At 35.1% G+C, this 16,480-nt stretch overlaps 1 protein-coding gene across 4 annotated transcripts in view; it reads right to left on the bottom strand.

The window, feature by feature from the left end:
- The window catches only part of MTHFD2L (methylenetetrahydrofolate dehydrogenase (NADP+ dependent) 2 like), a 133,104-nt gene that overhangs the window by 100,621 nt on the left and 16,003 nt on the right, over positions 1-16,480 (bottom strand). For 3 of the 4 annotated variants that reach the window (XM_061191469.1, XM_061191471.1, XM_061191470.1), the window contains exons 2-3: positions 15,242-15,426; positions 14,491-14,613 (exon numbers count right to left, since the gene is read on the bottom strand). In XM_061191469.1, coding sequence (XP_061047452.1) covers positions 14,491-14,613; positions 15,242-15,426 — 308 coding nt within the window. Of the gene's footprint in view, positions 1-14,490; positions 14,614-15,241; positions 15,427-16,480 lie in introns of those variants that run through there. The other variant, XM_061191472.1, reaches the window with a different exon arrangement.

The following is a 16,480-nucleotide window of genomic DNA, read 5'->3' as shown; positions in this document are numbered from 1 at the left end:
GGTAAACTTCATCCTGCATCTTGTGCTTATCATTTCCTTGACTTCCTTTCCATATAGTTTTATTGCATTTATTTGTATTTCTAATAGATTTTTTTAAACAGGTTTATTTAAGAATATTTGAATATAATAGACTGCACATATTTAAAGTGTACAATTTGATAGGCTTTGACATATGTATATACTTGTGAAACCATCACCACAATCAAGATAATGAACATATACACCACCCTGAAAAGTTTCCACAGGCCCCTTTTCCTCATCCCTTCCTCCCTCCCTTTCCTGTCCCCTCACCTCCAACTACTTGTAACCACTTGCTATGGGCTGAATTGTGTCCTCCCCAAATTCATATGTTGAATCCCCCAACCCCTAATGTAATGCTATGTAATTAGGTTTACATGAAGTCATCAGGGTGGGGCCCTCATGATGGGATTAGTGCCCTTATAAGAAAAGACACCAGAGAGCTTGCTCTCTGCCATGTGCAGACACAGAAAGAAGGTGTTGTCTGTCTGAAAGCCAGGAAGAGAGCTCTCACCGACCTGACCATGCTGGCACCCTGATCTCAGACAGGCTCCAGAACTGTGAGAAAATAAATGTTTGTTATTTAAGGCACCCAGTCTATGATATTTTGGTATAGCAGCCCAAGCAGACTAGTAACCACTGATCTGCTTTCTGTCACTATATATCAGTTTGTATTACATAAAATTTTATATAAATAGAACCACAGAGTATGTACTCTTATTTGTATGGATAATTTCACTCAGCATAATTATTTTGATATTCACCCAAGCTGGAGTGCGCATCAATATTTCATTCTTTTTTTTACTGCTGGGTAATAGTCCATTGTACAGATAAACCACAGTTAATATCTATTCACCTGTTGATGCATATTTGAGTTGTTTATAGCTTTTGCAAATCATACTTCTATGAACATGCATATACAAGTCTTTATATTGACACATATATCTTTTTCTTTAAGTAAATACATAGACGTGGAATGGATGGACCGTATAATAAATATATATATGTAAATTTTTAGGACACTGCCAAACTATTTTTCAAAGTGTACCATTTTGCATTCCCACCGGCAACACATCCTCACCAATATGTGGTATTGTCAGTTGTAGTTCTAATATCAGCCATTCTAATAGGCGTGTAGTAGTATCTTATTATAGTTTCAATTCGAGTTTCTCTAATGACTACAGATGTTGAGTATCTACTTATGTCCTTATTTATCATTTGTATTTCTTCTTTGGTGAAGTATCTGTTCAAATCTTTTGACGATTTTTGGTATTTATCCTGTTTGGTGTTCTTTATGGTTTGGTGTCTGTTATTAACTTTGAAAAATTTTAGCCATTATTACTTAAAATATCTCTTCTGCCCTGTTCTCTCTTCTCCTGGTATTCCAACTGTGTGTATGTTATACCTTTTGAAAATGTCCTATAGTTCTTGGATGTCTTCTTCTGTCTTTTTTGTTTTCCTCTCCGCATTTCAATTTGAGAAGTTTCTACTTATATATTCTCAAGCTTACTGATTCTTTTCTTGGCCATGTCCAGTCTACAATTGAGACCATCAATGCATCTTCCATTTTTGTTAAAGTGTTTTTGATTTCAGCATTTCTTTTTGAATCTTTCTTAGAGTTTCCATCTCTCTGCTTTCATTACTCACCTGTTCTTGCATATTGTCTACTTTTTCCACCAGAGCCCTTAATATATTAATCATAGTTATCTTAAATTTCCTAATAACTCCAAAATCTGTGTCAGATGTGAATCTTGTTCTGATGCTTTTTGGTTTCTTCAGACTGTTTTTCTTTGCCTTTTGGCATGTCTTGTCATTTTTTTGTTGAAAGCTACATCCAAGACTAGGGCCCCCAGGAGTTTCTCATTCTTATGCTAGTACACACTTTACTTCCAGAAATTCATCAAAATTCCCAATTACGTTGTTTCTATCAGTTTATGGTTCCAGTAGCTTCTGTACAGGTAAATAGATCTTGGTTGCAACTTTCTGGATTTTCTTATCTCTCCAGATTTTGGGATGGTGGTTTGCCCTGCAACCTCAGTTCTCTGATGGGTCAAGAAAAGTACTGATTTTCAGTTTGTTCAGTTTTTTCTTGTTTTAAGGACAAGAGGATTTATGCTATTTTGGCTAGAGCTGGGCTTTGTTTAATTGGGTTGTTTTCATTTTCTTGATATTGATTTTTGAGAGTGCTTCATATATTCCACATATACATATGTTATCAAATATATGCTCTGCAAATATTTTCTTCTCAGCTGCCTTATCTTCTCATTCTTTTAATAGTATCTTTTGAAGAGCAGAAGTTTTAAATTTTGATGAAATCTAATTTATCAAGTTCTTGTTTCATATCCATATGAAATCCAATTGTTCCAGCACCATTATTGAAAAGCACATCCTTTCTGCACTGATTTGTCTTTCCACCTTTGTCAAAAATTAGTTGTTAATATAGGTGTGGATCTATTTGTGGACTTCCAATTTTTGCCCATTGGTGTTTCTCTATCCTGATTCCAATACCACTCTGTCTTGATTACTGTAGCTTTATAATTAGTCTTTTTAACAAATTTTAATTGAGGTATAAATGACATATAACATTATATTAGTTTCAGATGTACAACATAATGATTCAATATTTACATATATTACAAAATAATCACCACAATAAGTCTAGTTAACATCCTTCACCACATATAGTCACAATTTTTTTTTCTTATGATGAGGACTTTTAAGATGTACTTTCTTAAGAACTTTCAAATATGCCATACAGTATTATTAATCTTAGTCACTGTGCTGTGCATTACATCCCCATGACTTATTTATTTGATAACTGAAAGTTTGTATCCTTTGATTTTAAGACGTTTGATTAGTCTTAAAATCAGAAAGTATTACTCTTTCAACAATATTACTCATTTTCAAAGCTGTTTTAACTGTTCTAGGTACTTTGCATTTCTATATGAATTTGACAATCAGTTTATCAAATGCTACAAAAAAGTATGCTGGGATTTTAATTGGGACTGCCTTGAATCTACAAATTAATTTGAAGATAACTGACATCTTAACAATATTTAGTCTTCCAACCCATGAACATAATATATTGATTTATTTAGGTCTTTAATTTCTCTCAGGAATGTTCTGTAGTTTTCAATGCACAGGTTCTCACATCTTTTGTCAAATTTATGCCTGAAGAGTTCACATTTTTGATGCTATTTTAAATTTCTCTTTTCGTCTCAGTATCTGATATTTGATGCTAATACATAGAATGGAGATTGATATTTGCATATTAATCTTGTATCTTCCAACCTTGTTAAACTCATTTATTAGTATTAGTAGTTTTTTTTTCTAGATTCCATTAGATTTTCTACATAGACAATCATGTTATCTGCTTTTTATTTTCTTTCCCTTGCCTTGCCTTCTGTGTTGGTTAGAATCTCCATGAATAGACATGATAAGAATGGACATTCTTGACTTCTTCATGATCATAAGAGGAAAATATTGTCTTTCATAATGAACTATGATGTTAGCTGTGAATTTTTTATATGTGTCCTTTATCAGCTTGAGGAAGTTCCCTTTTATTATTATTAGTTATATGACAGCTTTTTATCAGGAATCAATGAATTTTACCAAAAAATTAATCTATTTATTGAGATAATCATATGATTTTCCATTTTTAGTTTGTTAATGTGGTGAAATACATTTTTGATTTTCTAATGTTAAACCAATGTTGCATTCCTGTAATAAAAGTCATGATGAATTTTGGTCATGATGAATGATACTTTTTATATATTGTTGGATTTTATTTGTTAAATTTTGTTAATACCTTTTTCATTTATGTTCATGAAAGATACTGTTCTGTGGTTTTCCTTTCTTGTAATGTCTTTGCCTGTTTTTTGGTACCAGAGTAATGGTGGCCTCATATAATGAGTTAGGAAGTATTTCCTCCTCTTTAATATTATTTTTTCTTTAAATATTTGGTAGACTTCACCAGTAAAGCCATCTGAACATGGAGCTTTCTTTGTGGAATGGATTTTCACTACAAAGTCAATTTTTTAATAAGAGTTATTCAGGTTATCTATTTCTTTTTGAGTGCGCTTTGGCAGTGTGTATCTTTCAAGAAAGTAGTCCATTTCCTCTAATTTGCCAAATTAACTGGCATAAAGTTGTCTGACATATTCCCTTTTATCCTTTTAATATCTGTAAAATCTATAGTGATGTTATCTTTCTCATTCCTGATATTGGTAATTTGTATCTTCCTTTTTCCCTGATAGTCTAGCTTTCATTTCATTATTTTCTTCATTATTTTTTTGTTTTCTAACTCATTAATTTCTGCCCTGATCTTTATTATTTCCTTTCTTGTCCTTACTTTGTCTTTAACTTGCTCTTCTTTTTCTAGTGTCTTAAGGTGGGAGCTGAGGTTATTGATGTGGGACCTTTCTTCTTTTCTAAGATAGGTGGTTAGTGCTATATATTTCCTCCTAAGTAATTTTTTAGCAGCATACCATAAATTTTGATATGTTGTATTTTCATTGAAAAGTTAAAAGTGATTTCTAACTTCCCTTTTCTTACTTGACACATGGGTTATTTAGATGTTATTTAGTTTCCAAATATTTGGGAATTTTCCACATATTTTTCTGCTAGTGATTTTTAATCTAACTCCACTGTGGTGAGGGAAAATGCTTTAGGTAATGTAAATCCTTCTATATTTTAGATTTGTTTTATGGCCTAGAATATGTTATCTCTTGGTAAATGTTCTATGTGAACTTGAAAAAAAAATGTGTATTCTGTTGTTTGTAGGGAGAGTGTTCTGTAAATGTCAATTAGATCAAATTGGATGATATTCTACTTCAAATCTTTGTTCTTACTGATTTTCTCTCCACTTGTTCTCCCAGTTATTGAGAGAGAGGTACTAAAATCTATGATTATAATTTTGGATTTGTCTATTTTCCTTACAATTCTATTAGTTTTTGTTAATGCTTTCTTCTTAGGTATATAAACAATTGAGTTGCTATTTCTGTTTGATAAACTGACTCTTTTATTACTGTGGAATGACCTTCTTTATTCCTGGTAGTATCCATTTCTCTGAAATATACTTTGCCTGCTATTAACATAACCACTCCAGCTTTCTTTTGATTTATGTTAATATAGTGTGTCTTTTACATCCTTTTTCTTTTAACCTCTCTGGATCCTTATACTTAAAATGTATTTTCTGTAGGCACCATATAGTTGGGTCTTGTTTTTTATTCAATCTGACAACCTCTGACATCTAATTGGATTATATACAACATTACATTTATGTGATTAAATCTATCCTTCCCCCATTTTCTTTCTTCCTTTAGAATAATTTGAACATTTTTAATTATTGGATGTTATCTCTTTTACTGGCTTATTAGCTATAACTCTTTACTGTGTGGGTTTTTTTTAGCAGTTGCTTGTGATTTTATAGTATGCAGCTTTAACTTATTTCAGTCTACCCTCAAGTGATATATCACTTCACATATAGCATAAGAATCTAACAATAATGTCCTATCATTTCTTCCTTTCTGACTTTTGTGCTATTGTTGTACATGTTACAAACCACACATTAAATTGTTTTTATTTTGGGATAAATACCAATTATATTCTAAAATTATTTGACTAATAAGAAAAATATCAGATATACTTACTCATGTAGCTATAATTTCCATTGTTCTTCATTCCTTTGGCTAGATACATATTTTCATTTGGTATCATTTCTTTCTGCCTGAAGGACTTCCATTTTTTATAGTGTGGGTGTGCTGTTGATTGTTTTCAGCTCTGTCTGGATTCTACTCTTCCTAAATGTCTAAAAAATGCTTTTTTGCCTTTAGTTTTTAAAGATATTTTCACTGACTATAGAATTAATGATCAATAGGTTTTTTTTTCTTTCAGTACTTTAAAAATCAAGATGTTCCACTGTCTTCTTGCTTACATTGTTTTTGACAAGAAATCTGCTATTTCCTTCTTTTTGTTTCTCTGTATATAATGTGACATTTTCCCCCCTCTTGCTGCTTTCAACATTTTTTCTATCACACTGCATTTGAACAATTTGATTTTTGTGTTTTTGGTATAGTTTTTTCATATTTTATGGGCTTGGAGTTCGTTGAGCTTCTTAGATCTGTGTGTTTATAGTTTTCATCACATTTGTGTTTGTGTGTGTGTGTGTGTTTTAATCTGAAATCCCAATAATTTATGAAAGGATACTTATTTCTTACTCATGTAAGCCTCTGTTAAGAATCCCACTTCCTTTCTTCTCATAACTGGCAATCATCTATAACACGTAGCTTTCATGATAACTGCAACAAAAGGGGGAGAGGGGATGGGGGCCACATAGCTTTTAACCATCTTAGTCCAGAAGTGGCTCAAAAAAGTCACTTTCCCTCACAGTCCAGTAACCAGAAGTCACATGGCCCCAACCTAGGAGAAGCTGGGAAATGTAAAGGAACATGTGGATATTTGGAGTACTTTATTTGTCTGCCATAGAAAAAAGCAGATCTAACATAGGAATTGACAGAATTAAAGTAATTTTAGAAGGTATGGGCTGGGAAAGGCTCTCTGAGCCAGTGGCATTTAAGCTAAGGCCTAAAAGTTGGAAAGAAGTCAGTCCCAGTATGTTTGAAAGATAATCAATGTAGTTAAGAGGTCAGAGGCTAAAGTCCTATTCAAGTAATAAAATGTGCATTATCCTAGCATGTCCTTTGTATAATAAATACTATCACTTAGGAAGCCTTCAAGGGTATGGGGGTATAAGATCCTCACCAAATCTTGATCAGTGACAGAACTTACACACTACTCTCTTAGATGTAGAAGAATAGGTAGAAGGATGAACCTTCAATGACACACATACACACAAAGCAATAGCTGTGAAACTACAGGGTTCATTCATTCCAGCAATAACATTCACTAAGAGTCTACCATGATGCAAGGTGGAATAAAAATGTTGACTCCAATTCCCCCTGCTTTGATGGAACTAATAGTCTAGTGGAAGAAACATATTACTCAAAAGCAATGAAATACTCTATGTGGAATCATTTTTCTCCATAAAGAAAGGGGGGGAGCTATAACAAAGGTCAAGTCTAATTTAGAAATTATTTAGAAATAAACAGAAAAGCAGCTCTACAAAAACTGAGGAGTCCAGAGTGATGAAAATTTCCCACTCTGGTCAAGAACATTAAAAATAGAGTAAAAAGTATTCTGCATACATAAATTCCATAAGCTCTCAAGAAGAGCAATTATAGCAAGACCTTTTTTCTCCAAATGAAGAATCAAGTTTTAGACAAATATACATAACTACATGCACTAATTAGGTCAATATCCACATTTTTATGCCTACTAAATTCTAGAAAATTTTGTGTTTGTTATATCTACACCGTGAATTCTCACTTTTCTTACTCGCCCTCTCCATATTTAATCCTTTAATCCTGTATTTCATTCTGATTTCTCTGTTCAATCCTCTTACATAAATTGGAAGATGTTAATCCTCAAAGGCTTCAAACTAGATAAATGAAGGGAAATATTTGAAAAACTATTTTAGAAAAAGATAGATAAGATAGAATAAGTTTTCCCATTCTACCTAATAATTTTGTTCCCAGAAATAGATGAGAGGTAGAGTTCTTAGAAAGCAAGAAAATACAAAAAGGTGAGTAAGCACCTCTCTTGGTGCTTGACTTGCAGTCTCAGTTGTGGGACTGTGATTATGATTGAAAGAATACTATAATTGGGTCTCTTGGTACTTCTCTGCTACTCACTTGTTGTGACCTTACACAAATTTCTCAATTCAGTTTCCTTAACTATAAACCACAGATCAAAAAAAATGTACCTACTGTTAAGGGTTGTTGGAGTGTTAAATGATTTCTTGTATATAAAGCACTTTATAACAATGTCTGGCAATAATAAATGATAAAAATTGCCATTACTAATACTAGTAATAGTTATCATGGAGCAGTAGTTGTAAAAAACCACATTAAAATTTAATTGAGTGATTGCTGTTTTCTAGAGTTACATCTGAATGCTTTCATATAATTCATATAATTTAAGCCCTTTTGAACCAAATTCACCCTGTACCAAATACCACCCTACAACAAACATTTAGAGCAAATTTCCAGTGTGCTTCAAGCTTGTGGACATTATCATTTCCCTTTCATTGCTTTAGTCAAAAAAGAATGTCACTGGTTCCCAATTTTTAAAGACCATTATTCCACCTTATTTTTAACACTACAAACTGACACATACTTGTGGAAAGGGAATGTTGCCTGCCATTCCAGTCAACAACAAATGTTGCCCATCATCAAGCTATCAACCACTGTAGTCACCCCACCCCCTGCCTAACAGTGCATCCTGAGGGTAATTCAGAATGGAGAAAAACAGGAAACATTCTGTGTTCTGGATACTGACCCTAGATAGTTAAGATGCATATCTAAGGAATAATTTCAATGAGCCCAGACTCTTGCATCTTCCCATACATAGAAAATCACTAAAATCATTAACTTGAGATGTCTGTTTTTTGTGATTAGCAGTAATCTTTTGATGTTCAACTACCTTTTTTTTTTTTCCAGCAAAAACTCCTAGATATCCTAGCTCCTTCCTTACTTCTTTGGAGTAGTTTCTCAGAGCTACTTGAGAGGCTGTCTCCCAGGCTACAGTCCTCAGTAATGTCCCCAAATAAAACTTAACTCTCAACTTTTAGGGTGTGCATTTTTCTTCAGTTGACATACTCTACAAATGATATAACTTTTAATATAAGTTTAATAGATGTAACTCAATAAAAGCTAAAAGCAAATAATACGTAATTAGGAGAAAAATATATACAACACGAATAGCAGACATCATTCTGGCCTTGACAAAATGATCACTTACTGATACTGATAGAATCTATGCACAGTTAGGAAAGGAGTAGGGAAGCATCCACATATGATTGTTTCATCTCTCCCTAGATGTAGGACCAGCTACAGGACAAACAGCCAGACCATGTGACTGTGGACACACAATTTTATCCTGAGTACTTTCAATCCGGACCAAAGTCACACAGCTCCTGAACAAAAGCATGGGCTTAAGCCTGTGATAGATTCATTACCATCAAATAGGACAGAATTCTCTCTCATTTCTTTGCTTTCTTACCCAAATAAGATGCATGAAAACTGCTTGCACATTCTGTTTAATCCTTATGCAAGCTTGTATTCCAACACCAGAATTATAATTCTAATTTAGAATTTCTTTTGCTCAAGATATTGCCCTAATTGTGAAAAATAATTTCCGACTTCTAATCATGAAATAACTTGGAATCCAGATTATTAACAAAATGATGGAAAATTGGAGATGTAATTGACTAGAATCATTTCATTTGTTCATTTGCTTATTGTTTCATTGGTTCATTATAACAATCTTATAAGACATGTACCAGAGAGAGGCTATTTCAATCCACTTGCACATAGCCAACTGTTGGGGCTCAGGGCAGGCCATCCCAAAATACGCCTCAATGGCATATTAATTATTTTGAATTAGTTACTTAAGAAAGAGCCATTGTAAGAGGGACACTCTGACCCTCCTCTCTGTCTCCTTGAAAGTAGGAAATAAATCTCTCATGAAAGGTGCACTCCTTGCATCTGAAGGTAGAAGGACACCCTGATTTCCAGAGATAGGGAATTTGGGGCAAGAAACTTATATAAACAAAACTTGTTACTCCTTTAGTTTACCATCCCAAACTCAAACTCTGCTTAGATTCTTCACTAATTAAGCACCCAAAGCCTAATTTTCTTTGTCCTGTGAATTCCTCACAAATTTATTGTTTGTTTGTCTAAAAAGTATAAAAGCTGCCTGCTTTGGCCACTTCCTAGGTCACGTGACTGTGGGACCTCCATGTGCATAAGTTAAATTTTGTTTCTTTTTCTCCTTTTAATCTGTCTTGTGTAGTAGTCCAGCCACAGAACTCAAGAGAGATAGAGGGGAAATTTGCCCTTCCCCAACACAACCTATCAAAATGACTAATGAGTTCCACGTCTTCTTAAAGCATGCAGGTTGATGCCCAGGGCTTGCTGAAAGAATATCAGAATGTAATTAATAAACTACTCCTGCACCTACCAGTAGAGTTTCATGATAATCAAGAGACAAATGTGTGTATTTCTCAACCTGTTTTTGCCAGTTCTTTCACAGTAAATTATGTGATTTAATTAAAACAGTACAAACAGTTGTTACGTCTATGAAAACTAAGTTGAATGTTCTCAAAAGACTCGAGAATTAAAAAGAATTAGTAATGACTTAGATAAGGACAAGACAACCATGAACACTGGGAGACACTTTAAAAATATAGATGAATTTTCACTTAGTTTTATCTCAAACTGAAAATTATAGGCAGTGATTCATAGGTATTATTAATGCCAGAAGATAACACAAAATTCCAAACAGTAGGTTCCATAGAGACTTGGATCTTGTAGGGAAGCACAGTTTGCCACCCCAAAATGTCTCTTTGGCATGAGGATTATTTTAGGCTGATTATTTTTAAGAAACAGAAGACTCAGTAAGTCTGTGTTTTTACCTCCCCATTAGCTGCCTAAAGAATTTAGATCAAGGACCTATTCCCAGAATAGAGGTATCTCCAGAAATATCTGCAAAGAAAATGGACCAGTTGTGTTGGGGGAAACTCAGCAGCGCCTAGACATCAAAGTCCACTCTGTGTCCCATTGCCCCTGCATGGCCCAGCAAACATCTGCTTTTGCATCTCCAGGTGAATTGCTTTCCTCCCCTTTGAAGTCCCAAACCACTACGCCCAACATCTTCTTTTGTCTTTAGCTGAAGATCATACTTAAGGTGAAAGCTTCAGCCATTTTGGCGAGTTACTAAGTTTTCCTGGGTCTCTCCCAAGTACACATGTTATTAAACTTTTGTTTGTTTTTCTCCTGTGAATCTATCTCAGGTCACCAGCCAGAAGAACCTAAAAGGGAAGAGGAAACTTTCCTCCCCAACAACCTACATCAAAAGATTGATGAATTAATATATAAATACTTTATGTCATAATACAATGTTTAAGGTAAAATGCATTGTTTTATGATTTCCTACTTTATCCAACTTTTTCTAGTAACCAACAAACTATATGTCCCAGTATAATGTAGATTAAGTAATATAGAGTCTCCTGATCTGTAAAATGAAGAAGGTAATTCTTACTCATAAGGCTGTTTTGAAGATTAAATAAAATCATCCATATAAAAGAATACCTGTCACCTAGTAAGCACACATTACTCACTAGCTAACACAGCATGCTGGTGAGGGTGGTAACATAACGGTAATGGCATGAGGGACCAGTCTGCCTGGATTCACATCCCAGCTCAATTACCAGCTCTGTGATCTTAGGGGAAGTTACCTAACCTCTCTGTACCTTAAATCCATCATCAGTAAAATGTACATAATAATAGCTCCACCACCATTGGGTTATTGTGAGGATCCAATGAATCAATAAATGTGAAGTGCCTAAGACATAATACATGCTTAACGTAACACATTTTAGTCACTGTTATTTTGTATATTATTGGCTTTTCAGCTAGATAGAAAATTGCCCTTTCTCAAAGCATCCAAATATTTGTTATCATCCCTTTGGCTCTAGGCTTCTCACCTTCTAAAATGAACACAGGGCTCAATTGATTCTAGTACAGACAGATCACTAGTGCCATCTAGTGGCAAACTGCTAATAAATTTAACAAAAAGGAATATTGCCCATAAAGGGGTAAAATTTCTACAGACATGAATTTAATTTTTGAAGACAAACTAGATATTTGGAAATGTGATATATTTTCTATAATGATTTGAATGTAATACAAATATAAGTGGGGGAAATTTAAAAACTGCAAACCACAAGAAGATTGCTTGGCAAACACAGTACAAAAACAAAAAAAAGATTCTTGCTTTGCATGAGCCAAACAACTGGGTTTAAAACCAATGTCAAAAATTTTTGGACAGATTTGTGATGTTAATATACGCCTGATAGGGCTTCCCTGGTGGTGCAGTGGTTGAGAATCTGCCTGCCAATGCAGGGGACAAGGGTTCGAGCCCTGGTCTGGGAAGATCCCACGTGCCGCGGAGCAACTAGGCCCGTGAGCCACAATTACTGAGCCTGCGCGTCTGGAGCCTGTGCTCCGCAATAAGAGAGGCCGCGATAGTGAGAGGCCCGTGCACCGCGATGAAGAGTGGCCCCCACTCGCCGCAACTAGAGAAAGCCCTCGCTCAGAAACGAAGACCCAATACAGCCATAAATAAATAAATTAATTAATTAATTAAAAAAAAAATATATATATATGCCTGATATTCTCTAGACCTTAATTTCCTATGAAATCAAATGAGCGTGCTATATGTGTTGAATTCGTTTTGTAGTTATAAACGTAAGGGATAAATCACTATGCTAATTTTAACATGATGAATCTATAGTATTATCTGTCAGAAGCATTTTGGGGGGAACCTTGATAACTTCTAACATCCTTTCCAACTTTCTGATTTTTTTAAATGCAGCCATATTGGAGGAAAAGAATTAGAAATGTGAATTTTGGGTGTAATTTAAACAGCATAAATGTTATAACATATACTAAGATATTAAGTTATATCATTGGATAAATTAAAAATTAATACTGGGCTTCCCTGGTGGTGCAGTGGTTGAGAGTCCGCCTGCCAATGCAGGGGACACGGGTTCGATCCCTGGTCCGGGAGGATCCCACATGCCGCGGAGCAGCTGGGCCCGTGCGCCACAACTACTGAGCCTGCGCTCTAGAGCCCGTGAGCCACAACTACTGAGCCCGTGTGCCACAACTACTGAAGCCCGCGTGCCTAGAGCCTGTGCTCTGCAACAAGAGAAGCCGCAGCAATGAGAAGCCTGCGCACCGCAACGAAGAGTAGCCCCCGCTCACCACAACTAGAGAAAGCCCGTACGCAGCAACGAAGACCCAACACAGCAAAATAAATAAATTAAATAAATAAATTTATAAAAAAAAAAAAAAAAAAAAAAAAATTAATACTATACAAAGATCCCAGGTGATAGCATCATACAGCTTTACTTTCTGCAAGTCAGAACTTACAGAAGAACTCAAAACTGCACAAAACTACTGTAATCTATAATATTCAGGCAGTCCTTGCCTTGCTCATTGAAATATGTACAAATTTCAGAGCCACAATTTAGTCAAATAACAGCAGCCTTCCAACAACACAGTTCAAATTTCAGTTATCATGGCATATTAACTGTGACTAATTATATAAGAGCTGCTAGCTCTTTGGTCCAAAAATCACTATGTAAATAACAGATGAGCATCATGATCAGTGACTAACATGTCACTTCTTTCAAAGTCTGTCAGTGCTTGGTCACTGCACATCTGTTATTCAGTTCAAACATAGACAGCAAATCATGTTGCTTCCTTGTGTTCCAGTGATAAACTCACTTGACATTTCACAAAAGTGAGTAATCAAAAGAGGCTATCAGCCCATAAAGATGAAAGTGCAACAAAGAAATAAAACGTGATGATGCTGGAAATGAAATTGGATGTGAATAGAAGATCTGAAGATGGTGACAGCAAAGCAAGGATAGAAGAGACCTAGGCCAGCAAGAAGGTAAGAGCCATGAATGTAAAAAACAAGATAAAGTCGCTTCAACAGGATTCTAACTGAATGTAAATGGGTTGTACGAGAAATAGGGGATGACCCTGGAATGTTGACACCGTGCCCTTTGCAGCAATGTAGCTATGCAGCCTAAGAACTTAGTGAAGGCAAACTGATCAAAATAAATGAGGAACGTGATTGTGACAAAAAGGATGACAACGCCCCAGAGCAAGTGACACCAGAACAAAACTTCACATTAAAGAAACTCTCAGAGATATCTCATGACTTTGAAAGGACAAAGGACAAAATGGAAGTTGATCCAAACTTAAAAAGAATTTGACAGTTCAATTCACCAAGGCATAGAAAAGATGCTTGCTCCATATTATAAGTCGTATGATGAGAAGAAGGCAAATAACTATTCAAACTCGTCTTGACAAGATTTTGGCAATGAAATAAAATGCTTTAATACTCAATGTTTCTAATGTTTTAAATTACAGTGTACTGAATAAATATTAATTTTACTATTTTTCATTTCCTTATATATTTATAAACCACAGTAAGAGAGTTTTTAGTGTTTTGAGAAAACATTTTAAAGGTCACAGAACAATTGTTATTCTCCTATTGATTTACTAAGATTGCTTTGTCCAGTTTCAACTTAGTCATTTTCATGGTTTTGCACTATTGTGCAAAACAAGAACTGGATGTACTGCCAAAGCCTAAATTTTTCTTTCCCAATTTTCAGTCCTTGTAAACGTCATTCAGAAATGGCCACCTATTGCATGCTAATATAATAGCTAGTCCCCTTCTGAACATATTTTATAAATTATTTGCAGTGTCATGATATAATGTTGAAAGACGTCCTTGCTCCTGACCAAACCAGACGTATAGAAGAGCATTATGTACCTGGCAGTGGCAACTGAACTAATATACCACTGACTCTTGGGTCCATGTTCAATTGATCGGTTATATCCAAAAGTTCTTCCTGAGAAACATCCTTAGGTTTTAGAATGATCTCACTACAGATACCTGGAAGAAAAACAAGTACAGAAAGTCACTTTAGCAAAAAGATGTGTTTTTTCATTGATGGTGTCTTACACAGTGTGTGATTGGTTCCCCCTGCTCCTATCCCACTGGAAGAAAAGGCCCTTCTACAAAAATCATGTTCAAAGCACCATCAGGAGGGAATTTTCAAATAGTACAGATCCTTTCTCGTGATTCACAGGCATTCTTTGGTCCAGTAACCCATTTAGCAAATCGCGCTCATCTGTGATAAGCTACTGTTAGTGGATTTGAAGAGAGAAAGAATACCAATACCACCACCACCACGATTAGGCCAAGTTCGACAGAGTGAACTAGCCAGGTTTATCATGTGATTAAAGCAAAAAAACAGGCCCTTTAAATGTAACATGTTGCTCTCACATCTCACCATAGGATCTGAAATCACACTGAATTGATTCAATAAGAAACTTGAAGAAAAAGAGTAAGAAATGAATATAAACTTCGGTAACTAAATAATCTATAATAATAATAAATAATAATAATAATACATGTCATTCAAATAGCACTTAGTTGACAATTATCATTCATAATTATCACACTTTGAAGTAAAACCAGAAAACATGTAGTAACAAGTACAACTAAAACACGTCCCCACCTACAGCAGCAGCGGCTTTGACCTTCTTCCTGACGTATGTGTGGCTTGCTGGGTTATCACCCACTAAAATGATACTGAGGTGAGGTCTTCCATTCCCAAGGGAAATCCAAGATTCCACACCTCGCTGTATTTCTTTCTGGATTTGTTTGGCCATTTCAGTTCCCGAGATAATAATTGCATCATGTCTGTGGAAAACAAAGGAATAAACATAGTACTAAAAAGGCAATAAGGAATATTCAACCATATAAATTTAAGGTACAAGAGTGAACAAAACATTTATGATTCCCCAAGTGAGCAACCAAAATTTGATTTCTTTCAGGTATATTTGACACTCATTCTTCAGGTTCAAAAATATATTTATAATTTTTTTAAAGGAGTCCAACTCTGCTTTTTAGTTCTGCATTACAATCTATCTATAGTATACATAACTTTCACATATATATATATCAATTATCAAACCACATACTAAAGATCTAGAATATTGGCTGTATTAAAAGCTCTATTTTTTTCAGAAGAGACAGATCAGCACAGTCTAGTTAAAACTGGCACCCATCTTCAAAGCTCCAGGCCATGGTGTATATACGTGGCCCCATAGCCTTTTGACCCAAAGGCAAAGTCAGTTCACTGTTAATAGAATATCCTGTACAAGACCCTGAAGCCGTGAGCTCTGTACTACACAACTCTTCTCACTTACTCAAGGAAAAATTTTATCCCACAGCTCCAGGACAAGGACAACTGTGACAACAGCTGCCAGTCTTGCCATGCTTGTCATTGATTACTGTGGGGACCAGGCCAGTAAGGCTCAGTTGCCCCCCTACCCAAACACCCACACCATGGCATCATTTCTAATAGAAAAACTGCACAAAACATTACTTCCTGGCAGTTTTGAAGTGCTTAAGTAGGTAAGAAATACTATACTTTGATAGATGACATAAATCTATCTCTGGAAAGGCACAAAAAATGCCTTATGGGAAGGTTTTCCTGCTCTCCATGATCTCAAACTTAAAAGTGGTGAATTAATGTTGCTCCTACTGCATGCTTAGTTTTTAAAGGTACCCGATAAAGTAAAAGATGGTTCCTCCTTCCTGGGGCCCCTGTCCTTTCACTATTGAAAGGCCTGGTGAAAGCATGATCTATAGCGCATGAATATTACACAAAATATCAAAAGCAGGTCAATAATATTGTGAAGGAGAAGAAAAGGAGGAAAGAAAAACCTTATAGCAACTTAATTTTTTCAAG

The sequence above is a fragment of the Eubalaena glacialis genome, chromosome 5 (genome assembly GCF_028564815.1).
Source record: "Eubalaena glacialis isolate mEubGla1 chromosome 5, mEubGla1.1.hap2.+ XY, whole genome shotgun sequence".
Taxonomy (NCBI): Eukaryota; Metazoa; Chordata; class Mammalia; order Artiodactyla; family Balaenidae; genus Eubalaena; species Eubalaena glacialis.
This window is presented reverse-complemented; position numbering and strand designations above follow the sequence as displayed.